The sequence below is a fragment of the Osmerus mordax genome, chromosome 17, assembly GCF_038355195.1.
Source record: "Osmerus mordax isolate fOsmMor3 chromosome 17, fOsmMor3.pri, whole genome shotgun sequence".
In the NCBI taxonomy this organism is placed as follows: domain Eukaryota; kingdom Metazoa; phylum Chordata; class Actinopteri; order Osmeriformes; family Osmeridae; genus Osmerus; species Osmerus mordax.
Genome location: NC_090066.1, coordinates 12,064,293 through 12,085,711, shown reverse-complemented (window position 1 = coordinate 12,085,711; position 21,419 = coordinate 12,064,293). Strand labels below are relative to the sequence as shown.

Here is a 21,419-nt window from a genome sequence, read left to right as displayed (position 1 = left end):
AGACAAACAGGTTGACAGACAGACAGGTGTTGGGAGCCCTGTGCCCGATCCCGCTTATGACCCCAACAAACCGGGCTTGCCTGCGTCACCTTACGGAACAAGCACAGACTAAACAAAACACACATGCTGTCCACCCAAAAATGAAACGGTTAACTCACACACATACACACACACACACGTGTATGTCTATCCCTCTCTCTCCACAGTAGCAGCCAAGTCCTGTTTGATCCCTGTTAAAGTCAGTGGAGGGTGTTATACGTTTCCAGTTGACTTCCCTGCCCTCAGAAGGCTCTGCCAATGATTTAGCGAGCTCCCAACAACACAACAGGGTCCTATAAACACTCAGGCACACACATAAACGCGTTTCACACATTTGTAGACAATTGTGTAGGAAAGCAGTGTACTGTATGTACTGTACAGATTTGAACTGAACCAGGCCAATGCACCCTGTTAAAAAACCTTGTCTACCCCTTGTTTTGTAGGTGTTGTGGACATTTTAAGTTTACCTATTTAATTTAGACAAAGATGGAACCAGGAGACAAAGGAGTGTTTCATTCACAATCTGTGAATGAATCTGTCTTTATTACACTTGCAATTGGAGAGACTGGCTAGCTCCTACAATAAATCTCTGAAGGACAGTTCAGTGACTTGCTGTTATAGGGAAGTTTATGCGCTCACAACAGAAGTCGCGTGCAGTTAGAACACATCGTACAAGAGGTAAAACGTGTATGTATGTGTGTGTTTTTTTACCTTACATGTGTGTGTTTTTTACCTTGCTGCCGAAAATGTCTCTGTGTCTGGACTCACTCTCTCTTCCCTTTCTCTCTACCTATTCCTCCCTCCTTTTCTCACTCTCAATATAAATGTATACTTCAATGTTGCTTTAAGGCATGCCAAAGATATTTAAATTTCTAAAACGGCAAATGAATAGAAAATAATACTAATTAAACTAGACAGCCTTACTTCAGTTGAAAGGTAAATAGGGGAAAAACAGAAATACTTATGGGTATTAGTTTTTGTCTCTTTTGTGAGTTAAAAATGGTAATTGTATGGTAGGGTTTTTTTTGAGGGATGATAAATCAGTTATTTTGAATTGTACGTTTCCCTTATGTGATCATAGATTGGACATTGAAACCTCTATCTCTGTCTCTCATCCCACTTTCTCCTTCTCTCTCTCTTCCTCTTCCCCCCCCCCTCTCTCTCTCTCTCTCTCCCTCTCTCTCTCAGATGTGGATGAGTGTCTGGACAACAATGGGGGATGCCAACAGGTTTGTGTCAACACCATGGGAAGCTACGAGTGCCTCTGCAAGGATGGCTTCTTCCTCAGTGACAACCAACACACCTGCATCCACCGCTCAGATGGTCAGTCCCAACTAGGGATGCGTATTGATAAGATTTTAACGATTCCGACTCCTTATCAATTCCTGCTTATCGATTCGATTCCTTATCGATTCTCTTATCGATTCCCCCTTCTCACAGCCAACTAGGTCTGTGCGTCCTGCACCCCCCACACACACACACACTCGTTCTAAACGAATTTCTCAAACTGGCTTTGACTGGCTCTGAAATGAGCTAATACCTACCACCTCTAGGCCTCTTCAGGCCTCTGTTTTCAAAACAAAATCTAGTCGGGAGATAGAAACTTTCAGTTTCCTTGTGTTCAAGCTTCTATTACTCAACACCAGTAGGACTTACAGGGGTCCTAACATCAGGGGAAATAACTTCAGTGTCACCTTTCAGAAGAGACCATTTACATGCATGTACTCCAAATGGTTCAACAACAGCTTTCAATGTACTTTGGGTATGTTGTTTAGGCGTTTTCAGGCACATTTAACAGGACTATTAAAAGGTTAAACAATTAAAATGTTAAATTTAATAATGGATTAAAAATCGATATGCTCAGTTTAATAATGCAACACGCGAACGTTTGCTGATAACACACGCCGCCCCGATAACGTGAAATGATCAATAAGATCAATACTAATGGGAGACGAATGCCGGAGCTAAAATGTATGCTTCAAACGACGGGACAGAAGATAACTAGATCGACTACACACAATAAAGGCAAATTGCTTCACACAGTAACAAGTGGTTGTGATCACTTTTGAGCAGTTTAGCTCTACCTTAGATAGTTAGAGATGAAGCGCGAACATTAGCTGCGCTGCTGCATGCATCGAATACATGACGTTCCAGTAACTTCATTCCATGCTGTGTGTTCAAATGCTTCTTCATATTTGTAGTATTTCCTCCCTTCGACGAAATAGACTTTTTACACACGTTACAAGTGGCGTTGTTGTAATTTTGTCGTTTGAAATGCAACCAAACTTTAGAACGCTTCTTCCTAGTTGCCATGTTTGCTGCAGTCTGTCTGAATAAACTATAAAAGTTTGCGCATGCGCAACGGCACAGAGAATCGTTAACAGAATCGCTAAGGAATTTTGCTAACGATTCCAAGGAATCGATTCACTGGGAACCGGTTCTAAACAAGAACCGATTCTCGATACCCATCCCTAGTCCCAACTCACACACACACACACACACACAGGGTCGAGGAGAGCTACGGTCCAGTAGGGCTGTAAGTTTATATGAAAGATAGATTGTGTGTGAGTGTGAGGAGTCTGTCTGTGTTTCCCTGGACTTCTCTCTAATAAGTCACAGATGACAAGGCACCCTCACTCTTGTGACACAGCCCATGACATCACCGCTGGGCTGAGGTCAGAGGTGGTGGGTGGGATCAAGGCCGGTTGTGCCTCCCATTTTGTGCCGCAGGGAGGTCAGACACCGGACAAACAGGCGGTCAAGCGTGGGCGTGCCGCAGTGTCTAAGAGCGCTCGACAGCGTCTAACCGCAAGCCCCCATCCTTAACCTTGACAACGTTCCAGCCGCCTTGGGTCATTCTGTCTGTCAAAGATAATTGATGGGATCGACCCGGAGTGGCAAGGGGGGAGGCTGTCGTAACGCTGTCAGAATGCCACTGAGGAGGTGACCGGAGAGGGAGGGGGGTGCGGGGAGATCTCTCCTCCTCACACAGGAATCAGGCCACATTCCTCAAAGCAGTTCAACAAACAGACAAGGCCGTCCAGCCAACACTCAGACGTCGACAGCAAAGTCATTTTGAACTTCATAATTTCTCAATTTTGTGATGTCACTGTCAGATAGTCATGGAATGTGTTGAGAAGGTTTGGGTGGGAGGAGATGAGGAGAGGAGCAACACATCTTCTCTTTCTCTGTCGTTCACTCTCTTTCTCTCTCTCTGTCCCTCTCTGTCACTTTTTCGTTTCTCTCCGTCTCACTCTTCACCTCTCTTCTCTCGCTCACAGAGAGATTTTTCATAGCTTAAGGTCCTCTACTGACGAGGGTCTGAAAGGAAAGAGGCAAAAGAGATGCAGAAATAGAAATTGTCCATGTTTGCTCTCTGGAAACCCATAAACATGAACACGAATATCTGCCTTCAGAATGCTCTCTCTCCTTCCATCTTTTGGTGCCTGTTATATTTTTTTGCACATCAAAGCAGGCGCTTGGTAAACACATGTAATTCCTGGCCCTGTCAATGATGCTCTGGGTCAACAGGCTATAAAGCAACCTGTGGTTACTCTTCCAATCCAGCCTTGACCGATCCACCCAATCAGCCCCAAGCCCCTAACCCCCAGAACCTGCCCCAGACCCACCCTGCCCCTGTGCTCCTCAATTGGATGCTTGTCTGCCCCCCCTCCACACACACACACCCTTGGACGAGAATAGCAGCAGCGTCAAGGTGTCCCAGCAGAGTTTCTACGTTTGTTTATTTTCTCTCTCACACACCGTCTTGCTCTCTCTTTCTCTGCCTTTCACTCTCTCTTTCAATTTATGTATGTCTCTCTTTCTCTGCCTTTCTCTCTGTATCCCTATCTCTGTTCCTCCATTTTGGTTGTTAGAGTTAAGGAATGGTCTGTATTTACCCTAATCTCAGCTACCAGGCATGGTCAACAAAATAGAATACAGAAGGTCAGAAATATCATCTCAGTTACTTAAAAACAGTGCAAAAGCTGAATGTACAGTTTCTAGCTAGTGTGTAAGACTCTCTCACACACTCACAATGTGTAAGACTCACACACACACACATGCTGACATGAAACATACTCACAAAGAAGCTGTGATTTGCACACAGTCCTGCAGTACTTACACACACTACACTTTACCACTCATACACACACACACACCACACCCATAAACACTGAGTGGCCAGCTCCTTCCTGTCTAATATGGGTTCTGTGGAGGCGTCTTCTAACCCTAAATGAACCTCGGAACTCACTTGTCACCTTCGCTCACTACTTGCCCCTATTCCGGTAGTTGACCAACTCTCCTCCAGTACACTGTCTGTGTTTCGTAAATTAGTGTGTGTGTTTATGGTGGAAGATGCGGGGGGGGGGGGGGGGGGGGGGGCGGGGGGGTAGTGTATTGCATGCCGCACCATGACCATGTGAATGCATACAAATCGCTGGCACCTTTATTTGCCACTGACAAACTGACACGTAAGTGCCTGCTCTGCATGTCATGCACTCAGTTTCCGAAGCATCACGGCCGAGGCGAAAACATGGGTATTTTTTTGTTGTTATTCGCCCGTGAAATAAGCGCAGCTAGTTCAGGCAGGGCAATCGGGCAGCGCACGTCATCCGCTCATTACCACACCTGTGTTAGCCAACACAAGCCCATTGGGCCACGCCCGATAAGAAGACATTAAAAGGCCGAGCGGATACGCACACACACGCACACACTCACAACGGTTGTTGTATGATCAGTGCTGCTGCCGCGCTCCACCATCCCCTTCTACCCCATGCTGTCTGTATGTTCTATCCATCAGGGGGATTATATCTCTATTGCTCCGTGCCTCATATGTCATGTATGTATGTGTTGCATCGAGGACTGCTTCCCTTAAATCATCCACTCCGCCAAAGTCAAACCTACATGTCCATGTCATGTAACAATAAATGCTCAAATCTCATACGTGATTGTCTTTACTGAACTTACATTTACGTTTCGGCATGGCTGCAGATGTCATGTGCTGTTGTAAACAATGCAACAAGTGGAGGCGGAAATGTGCTCAGTGTTGCCAGATTGGAAATGGTATCGTACCAAAGGCACAAAATAATCATATTTGGAGGATAATTATCGTGCATCTGGCAACACTGAGAAGGTGGTCGACCAATGACAGTTCTCTCTACAGTCAGAGCTCGTGCAAGAAGGTGGAACGTAAGGGACATACCCTTTCCAAAACTTGTAAGGGCGTAACTAGTTTGTGAAAGACCCAGAGAAACACAAATATCCGACAAGGCAAAATCCTGGACGATTTTGGAATCCCTGCCGGACGGTTTTAGGTCTCGAAAAGAGGACATGTCCGGGTAAAAGAGGACATCTGGTCACCCTATCATTATTAGGATTCGTCCGTAAGGAGGAAACCTATTGTTATTGTTAGTTTTATTATTAGGATTCCTCCGTAAGGAGGAAATTATGTAAGAGTGTATGTAAGAATGTATTATTATGTAAGAGACACTTATTATAATGTAGAGTGAAGTGCTGCCTTTCTAAGGAACTTTTTTCAAAAAGAGGAGAGAAGACCAAAATAGTTTACTCAGAACATATAGCCGGCATTTATGAAACAACAACTATCAAACAGTATGACCTTGTTTCTCTTTTCTTTCTTAATGTCTTTTTTTCTAGTTGTGAAAATTTGTGTTCCCTTAGTTTAAACCTTTTTCCATATAAGATGAGAAAAAAATAAAATAAAATGACATCAGAGCTCTGATGAAATAACCCCAAAATAATAAACCAAAGTGCCTCTACCCAGGGAGCATGTTTTTGTTTTTTTAGTGTGGTGAGATCTCGCTCTTATCTGTACGATGCAATGAAGACATGGTGAGTAGAAGCAGTTTGTGTTGCAGGCAAGATGACCATCCACGCCCTCTGCTCTTCTGCCTTACGTGTCCAATGGCGAAGTAGTCCAATGGAACCTTCTCTCAAATCATGCACCTAGGAACAAAAAAACCCTGCATAGCAGGGCGATATTCAATTACTCTCTCAATAACTTTACCAAATCTGGGAATATAACTCTTATATATAATAATATATTGAATCTTTGCATTCACTACATACATGAAACTCACTAGCATAGCATGTAGTAACATAGCTTCAACATAGCATGGAATAGCACTTCAAATCATTAAACTCACGTTCAACTCTGATTGTTTTTTGTTTTAAACTTATGTAGTACACATATCATCAATAAATGTTCACACAATGCATTAAACAACTGAATTAACAGCAGAATAGAAAAATAGAGATAACTTCATGTGCTTGACTCACTAAACACATCTACCATGCTATGTCTGCTAGTAACACAATGACAAACACGTGTAAAACACTCATCAGAGAAAAGAATACAAGTAAACTCCTTGTCGTAATTTCGACCCTTTGCTCTGCTATTCCTTCCTTAGAAGTAGGTTTGGTGGGAAAAAACCCTTTTAACTTGCTGTGAAATATTATCTTTAACTTTTAACTCAGTGTGGAAAATCTAAGTATGGCTTCAGCTCACGATCGTTCTGCTGTTCACAGTTTTCTTCTTCTCTCTAAGAATCAGTGTAGCAGTTTCCTCTCTATGCAGCGCCACCACTGCCACTGCCACCTACTGGACAAATATGGTGTGCAAAGAAAACATAACTACAAGGAGGCTATTTTCGAGTGGGTTAGATCTTCCCCTCAATCTGCATGCATCCTTGCATGTTGCACATTACACTATTTCAGATGCTAAGGGTGTTAAGTGACATATGTAAGGTACAGTGTCAATGGAAAGGGTTTGGGAGAAAGCTTGGTCTAACCCAGTTAAAATGGAGTGCACAACTGTGACTAATGGCTTCCCTAAACGACGACATAGACAGGGGAGTCTTGAATCTGTTTAACGACAGTGTATATGATTTCACTCCATTGATCAGTGGTTTTATGCTTCCCTCTGATGCCAACATTTCGCACAAGGCCTCTGTCTCCTGCTACCAGTGTGAACTCTCTTACTTTGCTGTCAAACCTCTGTTTGTTCTGTAAAGCATTCTTCAGACTTCAGTGTTCAGTGGCCAGTCGATAACTTTCAGTTAGACTCCGTCAGCTTCTTGACGAATTCGAGTGGGATAGTTTACTGCTTCCCTTAGAGCTCAGCCCAAAAGCTATGTCGACTGGGAGTCTTAGCTGGCGACCGAACATCAGCTGATAAGGGGAATAGCCAGTAGTATATTTGTTTGTACAATTACATGCATGGACAAGGGGCTGCACATAATCCCTCCACCTCACTTTGTCTCCCTCTTCAAGTGTACCCCGCATCTCAAGAAGTGTTCTGTTAAACCGCTCCACGGGATTTCCACGTGGGTGGTAAGGTGTTGTGATCTTTTTAATGCCAAGTAGCCTACATAGGTCTTTGATCAGGGCTGATTCAAAGTCGTGACCTTGGTCGCTGTGCAACCACTCTGGAAATCTGTAATGAATGAAAAAGTTGTTCCAGAGAGCTTTCGCCACTTTTGCTGACTTTTGATCAGCTTGGCAGGCGTCAGTACATACGTCAGTGGGTTGTTGTTTGTCACAACAGTGAATTTCACGCTGTAAAGATAATCAAAAAAACCTCTCTGTGACAGCCCACTTTAAAGAGAGATATTCAAGCTTGTGTGCAGAGTATCTTCATTCACAGCGTTTGAGTCCTCTGCTCGCATAGGCTACTACTCTCAATTTGCCTTCCTGCTCTTGATAGAAGGCCGCACCAAGGCCATGGGCCCTATTTTAACGATCTGAAATGCAAGTATCAAAACGCAAAGCGCAATTAACTTTGTGGGCAGGACTCCGGCGCTGTTGCTATTATACCGGAGGGATAAATGACTTTGCGCCTGGCGAATATCTAAAATGGGTTGGTCTGAAGTAGCTACATTACTAATGGGTGTGGTTTGGGCGTAACGTGCAATACACCAATTCAGAGCATCATCTCACATTCCCTTTAAGAGCAGGCGCTTGTTCCATGGCGGATTGCTATTATAACAGCGGATTTGCCAGGCGCACGCCGGAGCGGTTCACAGCCGAGGAGACCGACGTTCTCATCAGGGCCGTAAAAGATAGAGAAGTGACATTGTATGGGAAAGGCAGAGCAGTTTTCTCATTGCACTAAGTTGCCCACTCATGCTGCTCATTCGAATTCTTAGTCTTATTTTTATATATATTAAATTTTTTTAATTGTTATATTTTAAAATTGTTTAGTTCTTAGAACTAGTTTAACCATTGTATTTTTTTTAACTTCTTTTAAGACCCGTATATGTTTATTGTTTGCACCTTCCTGCCACAGTAAATTTCGTGTTTGTGTAACATACATGGCGAATAAACCGAATTCTGATTCTGATTGGGATGGGAGAAGAAACCCACCAAAATTAGCTTCGGTTAAACAGGCGTGGGAGGAAATTGCCACAATTGTTACAAATCAAGTTCACATGCATAGAGATGTCTCATGAAAATCTTTTAAATCATTGACATGAAAAAAATGCAATGTAACGTAGCTTCACAGGAAGAAGACCCTGGACTCGCCAGCAGTGCGAGTCCAGGGTCTGAAATCTGAAAAACACTCCATTGACTTTAGACCACGTTTTTCCTGGTCTGTGGCGGAATTGTTTTTCTGAAACTGCAGAATAGCGCCAGGGAACATTTGTGCCGGAACACGCCTCCTTTTTTGGTGAACCGCCCCCGGGAGCGCAAGGTCAGTCCCTAATTTACCGACGTGCGTCTGTGGAGGGAAAAGTCCGCTTTGCGTCAAGTGCAAACTAGGAATGATACTTGCGTCGTTGACAAAGTCAATTGCGCTGGGTGCAAGATAGGGCCCCATGATTGCTTGCGTCTATGTACAACGTAAGGCTTCTTCGGGTCGGCAAACCCAAGAATCTGAGCTGTTGTGAACTTTTGAATGAGCGTCTTGAATGCGTCTTTGCAGGCTGATGTCCATTTCTCATCAAACGGTCTTCTGAAATCTACACTTGAGAGATGTGTTGAGCTGCTATGTGAGGAGGCTAACTTCCTTTTTGGTGACAGATAGCCAGCTTGTTTCCCCTAAATGGCGTTGCATGCAATTTTGCTTTGCAGCTCTCCTGTCTTCCTCTGTTCTAACTTAGCAGGAAGTCATAGAAATCGGGCGGGTTTTCTGTTTTAAGCCCTAATTGCAGTGCCATATCTAGGACTGATCCCAGCATCCATGCAGCTGTTTATTGGCGTCTGCTTTGGCAATGCCACCCCTCTTTATAGCTGTATTGATCAGGCCCTGTAATCGCTGCAGGTATTCTGAGGCTCTCTCTCCTGTGTTTTGGCGAAGATTTCTTCCCCATCCTCAACTAACCCATATGCTGAGTCAAGACGTTTCACATAACTACGTGGAGCTGCATCTGGGACTAGCTGCCTGATTAAATCAGAGGCTGGTGGAAGCAGGCTTCCTAGAATTTTACGTCACTGCATGTCAACTTGGGTTTTGTCCTGAATCATAAGCTCGACATGTAGAGACCATGTCTGAAAGTTAGCTTCATTTGGGGGTTTAGAAAGTTTGCCTGAAAAGGGACAAAGTTGCTTAGATCCCTGGTTTGAGGCATCGAAGTTGTCATTTTTAATAACATGCTCTACAATGATCCTCTGAACGTCAGGTGGATTGAATATGTCATTGTCTGAGGCTCCTTTGTGGATTTTATCTGACTGTGTTACAGTTGTCTGTTTTCGTGGTGACTGTAGGGGAAGAATGTTGGGTTGGGTAAAATTTAATGTGTGCTTTACGGACTGTCATCAGAATCTGGCTCACTATCAGAGTTTGAGCTGTTACTTAAAGATCCTGTAAAGTAAATTCCATGATATGCTTCTCAGTACATTATATACGCGTGAAATGAGTTCCTGAAAGCATGCTGTGACAAGGGGGCCTTGTTAGCCATGGGCCTGGCAGCCCGTTTGCCTCGTTACAGGAGCAAAGCCTCAACGAGGCACACATGTTCCTCATCTACCTCACGCCTGGTGAGTACAAAAGGGGACAAACAGGGGCAATATGGGGGTTGACATGGTTTTGTGCTACACAGACTCGCCGTAGGAGAAACGAGACCAACCACATGAGCCAGGAGGGCTGAAGGAAGAGACCCTGGGAGAACAAGAAACACGCCGACGTAACTCAGTTTTTGTTGATGTTTTTTTGTTTTGTACCAAAAGGTGCTATTAAAACCCTTTGGCGTACCTTCTCTCTTGGAGTCTGTCTCCGTGCTTCACAAGTGGTGGAGAATGCGGGCAGGAACGAGCCCCAATGAAGCACACCAGATCTCTCCCGAAGAAGGTTCCGGAAGGGACGGGTCTATTCCAGACCCCAACAACACAACAGCGGTCCTCACTCACCTGCTACAGGTGACTGTAGAGCAGCAGCGTGCCACAACCCACCTGACGGCCAGGCTTGGCCAGATAACAGAGGAGCTGATCCACATGCGTGTCGCGGAGGGCGTGGTCCGACAGGCTGCATCACGGCATCTGACAAAGATGACTCGGACCGATGATCCTGAAGCCTATCTCCACACCTTTGAGGTGATCGCCCGGCGTGAAGGCTGGGACCCGGACGAGTGGGGTGGCATCCTAGCGCCCTTCCTCATGGGGGAAGCTCAACGGACCTACCAGGCGTTATCCCCAGAGGACGCCCTCCGGTACCCGCGGCTGAAGGCAGAAATCCTGAACCGTCTGGGCCTTTCCCCATTGATGGCAGCGCAGCAGTACCATGCCTGGAGTCAGACCCCCGGCCTCCCTGTCCGACAGCGAATCGATGACCTCCACAGGATCACACAACGTTGGCTGCAGCCCGATCACCTCAACCCCGGCGAAATCACAGAACGGGTCACCGTAGAGCGTTTTCTGAGGAACTTGGGGCCCGACGAACGCCGCATGGCCAGCATACACACCCCATCCAATCTACAGGAGCTGGCGGTGGCCGTCGAAAAGGCGGAGGTTTTCCGGACCATTCCAGGCGCCCGGAAAAGGGACTGGGAAGCTGTGCCTTTCCTCCCCAACCACAAGGGGCCCCCTCCGGTCAATCAGAGAGGAGATTGGCCCCATCCAGGGCCGGCCCCAACCTCCCGGGCACTCACTACCCGGGACGAGTCAATGCCCACAGACCCGGGCTTGAACACCAACCGATCCAGGGAAAAACCATGGCAGGTTGGGTGTGCAGTACACGGCTCGGCAGGGCCCAAAGCACCAACCCGGCCGGTAAAGGTGGGAGGAAGGACCATAGAGGCCCTGCTGGATACAGGGAGCTCTATATCCCTGGTGCACCCCTCTGTGCTGAACCCGCAATACCACACCGAAGGCACTCTTCCCGTCGCGTGTGTACATGGAGACATCCATCACGTCCCTGCCACAACGCTGAAGATCCAGGGGACTGGGGCACAGGTCCGAGACCTAACAGTAGGCGTCGTCCCAGGCCTTCCAGTACCCCTCCTCCTGGGGCGCGACTGGCCAGACCTGGGGACCCTGTCGCCTGCCAAAGTGAGGCCACGGAGGAAGAAGGGGGCGCCGCCTCACCAACCCTACCAGAGAGTGTTAACGAGCCCTCCTCTTCCTGCCTGCTTGGGTCAAGAGGAGACCGAAGCCGACGCAGAAGGTGAGCCTCCAGACGTCTCTCACCCCTTGTCTGTGTTCTCGCTTCCAGGCGGTGGGGGCTCCCTGATGAGGGAACAGCGGGAAGACCATAACCTGAAACACTGTTGGGGACAGGTCCAGGTGGTCGAGGGGGACCGACAGGGAGGTGGCCGGCTACCAGATACCTACTTCCTGGTACGGAATGGCCTCCTTTACCAGAACACGATACGCAGGGGTGAGCCAGTGGATCTGCTGGTCTTACCCAGGACCAAAGTTCTGGCGGTCCTCAGGATGGCTCATGGCCACCCTCTGGGTGGACACCTGGGAGGGGCTAACACCCTGGAGAAAATCTGTGACCGCTTCGTTTGGCCTGGCATGAGAGGGGATGTCGAAAGGCACTGTAGACAATGCCCAGTTTGTCAGCGCACTGCACCTCGGCGACCGCCTCCAGCACCATTGGTACCGCTCCCCATCATAGACGTTCCGTTTCAGCGGATCGGGTTGGATATCGTGGGGCCCCTCCCTCCGTCATCCCGGGGCCACGAATACGTCCTAGTCATGGTTGACTACGCCACCCGGTGGCCAGAAGCAGTCCCGCTACGGAAGGCCACATCCCAGGCCATCGCAAAATAAATCTTTCTCCTCGCCAGTCGGGTGGGTGTTCCCAAGGAGATCCTGACAGACCAGGGCTCCCCTTTTGTCTCCCGACTGATGAAGGACCTGTGTGGGATGCTGAGGTTCCAACATCTCCGAACCTCTGTTTACCACCCCCAGACCGACGGCCTTGTGGAGAGGTTCAACCAAACCTTGAAACGACTGCTCCGACGAGTAGTGGACGAAGATGGGAGGGACTGGGATCTCATGCTCCCATACGTCCTCTTTGCCGTCCGGGAGGTTCCCCAGGCTTCCACCGGGTTCTCCCCGTTCGAACTAGTGTACGGCCGATGACCACGTGGCCTCCTGGACTTGACGAGGGAGACCTGGGAACAACAGCCTTCCCCCTTTCTCACCACCATTGACCATGTGAGAGCCATGGAAGACCGGGTGCAGAGAGTGCTCCCTCTTGTGAGGGAACATATGGAACAGGCCCAGATGGCCCAGAGGAGAGCGTACAACAGACAGGCCCACCTACGCGTCTTTGCTCCAGGGGATAAGGTGATGGTGATGAAGGAATGGGAAGGCAAGGGAGACCCCGTCCTGTCTGCTGCCGTCACTTCCCCACAGCTCCTTGTACCTCTCGGTGACGACTTGTCCCCAAGCCAGCACCAAGACCTTCGAGAGCTAATCAGCCAACACCACGACGTGTTCTCGGAAAGCCCGGGCCACACCACACTCATCCAACACCACATCAACACGACCCCCGGGGTAACCGTTCAGCTACGGCCGTATCACGTACCAGAGGCCCGGCGGAAAGCAGTTGAAGAAGAGGTGGTCCGTATGAGAAACCTGGGCATCATTGAGGAGTCCCGCAGCCCTTGGTCCAGCCCAGTTGTAATGGTGCCCAAGCCGGATGGATCCTGGCTGTTCTGCAACGACTACCTCAGGCTGAATGAGGTTTCCGCCTTTGACCACTACCCCATGCCCCGGGTTGATGAACTGATAGACAGGCTGGGCTCAGCCCGTTTCCTCAGTAGCCTGGATCTCACAAAGGGCTACTGGCAGGTTCCCCTGGCCCCGGAGGCCAGAGAGAAGACGGCATTCAGTACCCAAAGCGGCCACTGGCAGTACAGGGTCCTGCCTTTCGGCCTCCATGGGGCACCAGCCACGTTCCAACGACTCATGGATGAAGTCTTGCGACCCCATGGGGGCTATGCTGCAGCCTATTTGGATGATGGCGTTGTCTACTCCGTATCATGGGAGGATCACCTGGTCCACCTCCGGAAGGTCTTAGGGGCCCTACGACAGGCGGAGCTGACGGCCAACCCTAAGAAGTGCTGCTTGGGCCTGACGGAGGGGCGCTACCTGGGCTTCTACCGGGAGTACCCGGGTTCTCCGCAGAAGCCGCCCCTCTCTCTGACCTTACCAAGAAGACCATGCCAGAGCAGGTCGAGTGGACGACGGACACGGAGCAAGCGTTCCAAAGGTTAAAGAGGGCCTTGACGACTGAACCAGTACTGCGTAACCCGGACTTCTCGAAGCCTTTCGTTGTCCAGACCGACGCATCGGATACTGGCCTTGGTGCGGTCTTGTCACAGGAGTTTGAGGGAGAGGAACACCCTGTTCTGTTCATCAGTAAAGAGCTGACTCCTGCAGAGAGGAAGTACGCAGTGGTAGAACGAGAGGCCCTTGCCATCAAGTGGGCGGTCCAGGAACTCCGTTATTATCTACTGGGTCGCCACTTCACTTTGATCACGGATCATGCCCCATTGCAGTGGATGGCAAGGGCCAAAGACACCAACGCTCGCATCACCAGGTGGTTTCTCTCCCTCCAGGACTTCTCGTACGATGTCCGTCACCGGTCCGGGGCCGAACACGGCAATGCCGAACATGGCGTCTCCCGCCTCCACTCTCTCTGGGCCTCGTTCCTCTCTCCTGCTGGGCCCGGCTTTGCTCCTAGGGGGGGGGGGGTATGTGACAAGGGGGCCTTGTCAGCCATGGGCCTGGCAGCCCGTTGGCCTCGTTACAGGAGCAAAGCCTCAACGAGGCACACCTGTTCCTCATCTACCTCACGCCTGGTGAGTACAAAAGGGGACAAAGGGGGGCAATATGGGGGTTGACATGGTTTTGTGCTACACAGACTCGCCGTAGGAGAAACGAGACCAACCACATGAGCCAGGAGGGCTGAAGGAAGAGACCCTGGGAGAACAAGAAACACGCCGACGTAACTCAGTTTTTGTTAATGTTTTTTGGTTTTGTACCAAAAGGTGCTATTAAAACCCTTTGGCGTACCTTCTCTCTTGGAGTCTGTCTCCGTGCTTCACAATGCGCGAAAACGTTGTCGCACTGAAATGTGGAGTTGGACCGTAGAACAGTTTCTCTTCCGTTTTCAGCTCAGGTTTTGTAAGGCGGAGACAAAAAATGACCGATCTATGTCACTTTGACCAATCTACGTCAGATCACAGCATGGCTCCTCCTCTCACCCGGTGAAACGGTATAAAAGCCTGGAGCTCATTTGCATAAGAGGTCCTCCAACTCCACTTCAGTTACGACTCCTGCTGTATTGTTATTGTAGCCTACATCAGCTAGCTAGCTTCAGGATGTCTCCCTCCACCCGCAACTGCATCTTACCTCGATGCAAGAACTTCAGCTGCGCTGCAAGGCTATTTAATTTCCATAGTGATGAGGAAAGGAAAAATAGGTGGATTGATTTTGTGAAGAGCCTCGCTGATGGAAAGCTTCGCATCAACTCCAACAGCCGCCTCTACAGTGACCATTTCACGGTGGATAGATTTAACATGGACAAGAGACGGACGGGGTTCACGGACACACGGCTTCTCTTGCAGCGCGGAGCCGTACCGAGCATCGCCCTCCCGGCCGTTCCTCCTCCGGTTGAACCTGGACCATCCACCGCCGCCAGCAGTTCATCACTCAGTTCTGTGTGCTTGTTATAATTATACTAGATAACTTTTCCAGAAGTAACTCTGCTATGAGTTACTGCAAACCGCTAACTTGATATTACTCGGTGTAGAATGATGGTATTTTGGTGAAATGGTAGCTATGTGCTAGAAGTAGCCTAGTTGGAGAGCTCACTGTCTGCTGTCTCCATTTTTACTCGTGTTACAAGCTTCATTTATATGCATCTGTATGTTTCACTCATTGAACAAATACATGATCTGGGTTGTAGGTACTTGAGACAGGCGGCGCCTTCCAGCGAGGGGGCAGAGCATCAGCTCCTTCAGGCGACACGCCCCCCCAGTCTCAAGCAGAGAAGACTGCTGATTTTCTCACGATTTCAAAGCCTAATTTAACATACTTGTCTGTTTTTTTTCATTCGAATTTGGATGGGTAGTTAACAACACATTCTTCTGTGGTGTGATGAACTTAAAACTCGTTTTCAATTCCACTTTACAGGATCTTTAATGTGTATGTTCTTGTTGGGAAAATAGTAATAAATAAAAGTTAAAAAGGAATCTATAAAGCTTAATACTAGGTCACTAATTAATTAAAGAGAGAGAGAGAGATCTCTCACTAAAAGAAGAATTCGGGGAGCGCACTCCAAACAAGTAGAAGACATGCTAGGGGGCACTACATATGTATAGGTATATACCAATGGTGGCTGCTGGTCTTTCAAATGGGGGAAGCTCATTTTCGGCCTACATCATATACATTTTCCATTTATTTTGCTAACGCATGCGTGCGCGAAACTTTAGTTTATTCAGACAGACGTTCGCGTGTCCCATTATTAAACTGATCATATCGATTTTTAATACATTATTAAACTTAGCATTTTAATTGTTTAACGGCACAGAGAATCGTTAACAGAATCGTTAATTTTGCTAACGATTCCAAGGAATCGATTCACCGGGAACCGGTTCTCGATACCCATCCCTACCTATGACTGATTCTTCACACTCAAACTCAACTAGAGCTTTAACTCCATTCTCTTGGCCTGTCTGCCTTACCATAAGAACTTTGTTCACAGGCCCAAAAGCTGAACAGAATTCAGTTATCTGTTCATCAGTATTAGTTGAGGTAATACCCTATACGTACACAGCCATTTTAAAATTCGCACCATACTCTTGTTCAATATCCATGTCTGCATAGGATTTGACACAATTTACAAAAGCAAACTGAAAAATGTTAGATGTTAATTTTAACTGGCAATGTAAACAAATACTATTTTAATCTAATTTCTTCTCTTGGCCACTCGCTCGCCAAATTATGTAAGGTGCACTTATTATAATGTAGAGTGAAGGGCTGCCTTTCTAAGGAACTTTTCAAAAAGAGGAGAGAGAAGACCAACATACTTCACTCAGAACATATAGCCAGCATTTATTAAACATCAACTATAAAATAGTATGACTTTATTTATCTTTTCTTTCGTAATGTCTTTTTTCTAGTTGGGAAAATCTGTTTCTCTTAGTTTCAACCTTTTCCCACATAAATTGAGAGAAAAAACGGAAAATAAAATGACCTCAGAGCTCTGATGAAATAACCCCAAAAGAATAATCTTGTGCATCTACCCGGGTAGTATCTTTTAGTTTTTTTAGTGTGGTGAGATCTCGCGCTTATCTGTACGATGCAATGAAGAAATGGTGAGTAGAAGCGTTCGTGTTGCAGGCAAGATGACCATCCACGCCCTCTGGTCTTCTGCCGAACGTTTCCAATGGTGAACTCGTCCAATGGAACCTTCTCTCAAATCATGCACCCAGGAAAAAAAACAACCCGCATAGCAGGGCAATATTCAATTACTCTCTCAATAACTTTACCAGATCTTGGAATATACTTCTTCAATCTTTGCATTCACTACATACATGAAACTCATGTACTAGCATTTGGCAGTCTCCAAAGACTGCCAAATGCTAAAAAACTTTGCACCATACGGTTCTATGGGCTGCCATAGACTCCCAGTATAATAGTAATAATAATAAATATAGCTGCAAGCAGCAATAAAAGGGGCCAAGCAGCATTCAATATGGAAATTCAGTAGCTAAAGAAGCAAAGCAAAACTTTTCATAAAATATTCGCTTTTTTTTTAATCGCATTATACTTGTTGGCAACACGGTGGCACTACCCTGAAACAGTTTGATTACCTTCATGGCATTGTGAAAAAGACGTATACCGAGTTTTGTAATGATAAGCCAATGCATTCAGTAAATATATTATTTTAGGACAACATTCAAAATGGCCGAAGCCCAAAATGGCCGACGTGGGAAAGTGTTATATTTTTACGACTTGGTACAAAGAATCAGAAAAGTCCAATCTTGTGATTTTGGGTCAAACTGTTCAGAAGTTATGATGCAAAAAATCTGATGCGCTGGCTAGATGTAGCAACGTTATATCTACAAAGCACAATAAATCGGACCCTTCTTGAATATAAATCCCCTTACAAAAAAAGAAGTATACTTCAAGTTTATTTTGTAAGTATACTTAGTATAAAAAGTATACTATTATCATGGTACTTAAGAGTATACTAGCAGTTCCTTTTTGACAGCTTCATTGCCATATTTGATTTGCTGTAACTGACAAACAATTTGAAGACTCAAAAATCCATTCTTTTTTTTACTTTTGCGAGGCTTGGTCTGAAGATCATGTGTGCAAATTTTGGGGATAATACGGACACAATTTGTGACCTGTGAAACATTTCTAAGGTTTTTGATAAAACCAGAAATAAGCGGAAAATCCAAATAACAAAAGTTACGTATAAACCTCCAACTTTTCCCCATTGGTGGCGCTCTAGTGCTTGAGACACTGGAATGACACTTGGTTTGCTGCTTGGCCCCTAATAATAATAATAAAACTAACAAAAACAATGTTTCCTAGCAGCTGTGCTGCTTGGCCCCTAATAAATATAGCTGCAGGCAGCAATGCCGGGTTCCTCCTCAACATTGCAAACTTTTGCAAAATTGACATGATACAGACATGTATTTCAAGACAATTGGAGCAATGGCTGATTGAAGTCATTTTTTGAAATTCTTCACAAATTGTCACTGTAGAGAAAAAATCCATGCTGCCGACATTATGGGTTCTTGAAACTTTTTTGTTCCCCATGAGCAATAAGGCATGCGTACCAACTTTCAGACATCTTGGCTAGGCATCTAGGCAAGGCATTCAGGCATCTAGGGTCAAAATCCCACCCTTTTGAAAGTGACAACTTTGAAGCGTGTTCTGTAAGGCCACCTGTGCTCTGGTCAGGCCCATCATGCAGAGATCCATTCTTTAAAAGCTTTGACTACAACAGTAACTTTATGAAAGTGAGGATACACTTTACCAAAGGAAGTGTGTGTAGGTTATGTACTACTACTGCATGCTCTGTCCACACACTTTCCCCATCCATGCTGTTTCCCTCTTTCCCAGGTCACGCCAAGGCATAAATGCAGCGGCCGCATGAAGTTTAGAAGTAGCCCAAAAAACATACCACACGCGGCGACACTGTTTTCAAAGTTCCCCAGGACTGGTTAGAAAACCACGGATACCAGTAAATTGACATGCACCAACTCAGAGCAACGAGTTTCAACAACCATTTGCACATTTCCTCTATTTTGTTTACTCTACTCTTAATGCAAGACTGTTTAAGTTATTGTCAGAAATTCTCTGTCACCAACTGTCTATGGAGGAACCCTCCCTCACCAAATTGCTTTGGTCATGCTTTCTTAAAAGTCTAGTCCTTAGTTTAATTGTGCCAAAGAAGAAGATAAAATGACCAAGCTGTGTTTGGTTGGTTCAACTTTATAGTTCTGAAGAAGAAGACCTTCTGTTTCTTTTAACAGTAGAATAAGCTGTGACCAAACTACCCAAAGAATGGCTACTAGTCCAAAATGGCTACTAGTCCAATGAGCGAAGGTGGGTGCTTGGTCAGCCCACCCTTTACAGAAACCCTTAAATGTGTGTGGGTCTCCCTAAGCTCGCGCGTGTGTCAGGGGCCAATGTGTGTGAGAATTTAGAGCGTGCTTTTTAGAGGCTTTTATTGCTCATGAGGCTTTTTTGTTCCTCATGAGCAATAAGGCATATATACAAAATTTCAGAATTTTGGGGAAAATGGGATGCAAATGGAATCACTTTGAAAATTGTCAAACTGTAGCGCCACCTTCTGGTAGTTACTAATGCTCTGTGGTTTCAACATGCCAAATTTCTCAACTTTTTACGCTACTGGTCTAGGGGCTGCCATTGACTCCCATGGAATCAGCATTATAATAATACCACCAATAACAATAGGGTTCTCCTACCGGAGGAACCCTAATAATAATAAGTATAGCTGCAAGCAGCGATGGGGCTTCCTCCACAAAATGGCAAAATATTATAAAAATGAGAGTTGGACAACAATATAGCTAAATTACTTAATGTTTGACCAACAACAGGCTGAATGCAGATTTAAACTCAAGAGCATGAGGTTGCAAGTCAGCCTCTGATACACATCAACTGTTGAGAGTTTATGAATAGCCATACTGTCTTGTACATTTCCTATAAAAACGGGACAACAGAGTTGCTGCTGTAAAGAATAGCTTACTCGTAGTTAAAAAAAAGGTTGTTTGGGGTGCCATAACTTTTCATGGAAGGGAATTTCAAATCATGCCTAGCATTAGAATCAGAATCAGAATGGGATTTATTCGCCATGAAAGTTTGCACAGACAAGGAATTTGCTTTGGCAGGAAGGTGCATACAATAAACATATAAATAGGGACCTAAAATTTAAATATGTGGACTATCTATACTAAGGGTACATAAACTAGCAGTACTAAGTGGGATTAGAATTGAATTAAATATACAATAAAATAAAATATAAGTTGCCGTAAATTACAATATAAAAATACAAATATTACAAAAAATACAAATGTACAAGATACAATTTTGTAATGCAGTGCAAAAAGCAGTGTGTTTTAAGCAGGAAGTCATTAGAGTCAGTGTGGTCCCTTGGCCTTGTTGAAGAGGCCAACAGCGGAAGGGAAGAAACTGTTTTTGTGGCGTGAGGTATTGGTCCTGATGGACCGCAGCCTTCTGCCGGAGGGGAGTGACTGAAACAGGGAGTGTCCAGGGTGGGAGGAGTCGGCCACAATCTTCCTCCCTCGCCTCAGGGTCCTCGAGGTGTGCAGGTCCTCGAGGGTAGGCAGATTGCAGCCAATCACCTTCTCAGCATTGCGGATGATACGCTGCAGCCTGCTCTTGTCCTTGGCAGTGGCAGCAGCGTACCAGACGGTGATGGAGGAGGTGAGGATGGACTCAATGATGGCTGAGTAGAAGTGCACCATCATTGTCTTTGGCAGGTTGAACTTCTTCAGCTGCCGAAGGAAGTACATCCTCTGTTGTGCTTTCTTGATGAGAGAGCTGATGTTCAGTTCCCACTTGAGGTCCTGGGAGAGGAAAGTGCCCAGGAAGCGGAAGGACTCCACAGTGTTGACTGGGGAGTCACACAGGGTGATGGGGGTGAGTGGGGCTGTGTTCTTCCTGAAGTCCACAACCATCTCCACTGTCTTAAGAGCATTGAGCTCTAAGTTGTTCTGGCTGCACCAGGTTGGCCGCTTCCCACCTATAATCAGACTCGTCTCCACCAGAGATGAGCCCAATAAGGGTGGTGTCGTCCGCAAACTTCAGGAGTTTGACGGACGAATGACTGGAGGTGCAACTGTTGGTGTACAGGGAGAAGAGCAGAGGAGAAAGGACGCAGCCCTGAGGTGATCCGGTGCTGATGGACCGGGAGTCAGAGACTTGTGTTCCCAGCTTAACGCACTGCTTCCTGTCAGACAGGAAGTCTGTGATCCACCTGCAGGTGGAATCAGGCACGTTCAGCTGGGAGAGCTTGTCCTGAAGCAGGGCGGGGATGATGGTATTGAAGGCAGAGCTGAAGTCCACAAACAGGATCCTGGCATAGGATGCTGGAGAGTTCAGGTGCTGTAGGGTGAAGTGGAGGGCCATGTTAACTGCATCGTCCACAGACCTGTTGGCTCTGTAGGCAAACTGCAGGGGGTCCAGTAGAGGGTCAGTGATGGATTTAAGGTGTGCCAGCACCAGGCGCTCGAAAGACTTCATTACCACAGAGGTCAGGGCGACGGGTCTGTAGTCATTATGTCCTGTTGGCCTTGGCTTTTTGGGCACAGGGATGATGGTGGAGGACTTGAGACAGGCTGGCACATGGCATGTCCCAAGGGAGGTGTTAAAGATGTAGGTAAACACCGGAGACAGCTGGT

At 46.5% G+C, this 21,419-nt stretch overlaps 1 protein-coding gene across 2 annotated transcripts in view; it reads left to right on the top strand.

The window, feature by feature from the left end:
- scube1 (signal peptide, CUB domain, EGF-like 1) overlaps positions 1-21,419 on the top strand; it is a 145,786-nt gene that overhangs the window by 50,600 nt on the left and 73,767 nt on the right. For both annotated transcript variants that reach the window (XM_067254644.1, XM_067254643.1), the window contains exon 4: positions 1,228-1,362. In XM_067254644.1, coding sequence (XP_067110745.1) covers positions 1,228-1,362 — 135 coding nt within the window. The remainder of the gene's footprint in view (positions 1-1,227; positions 1,363-21,419) is intronic.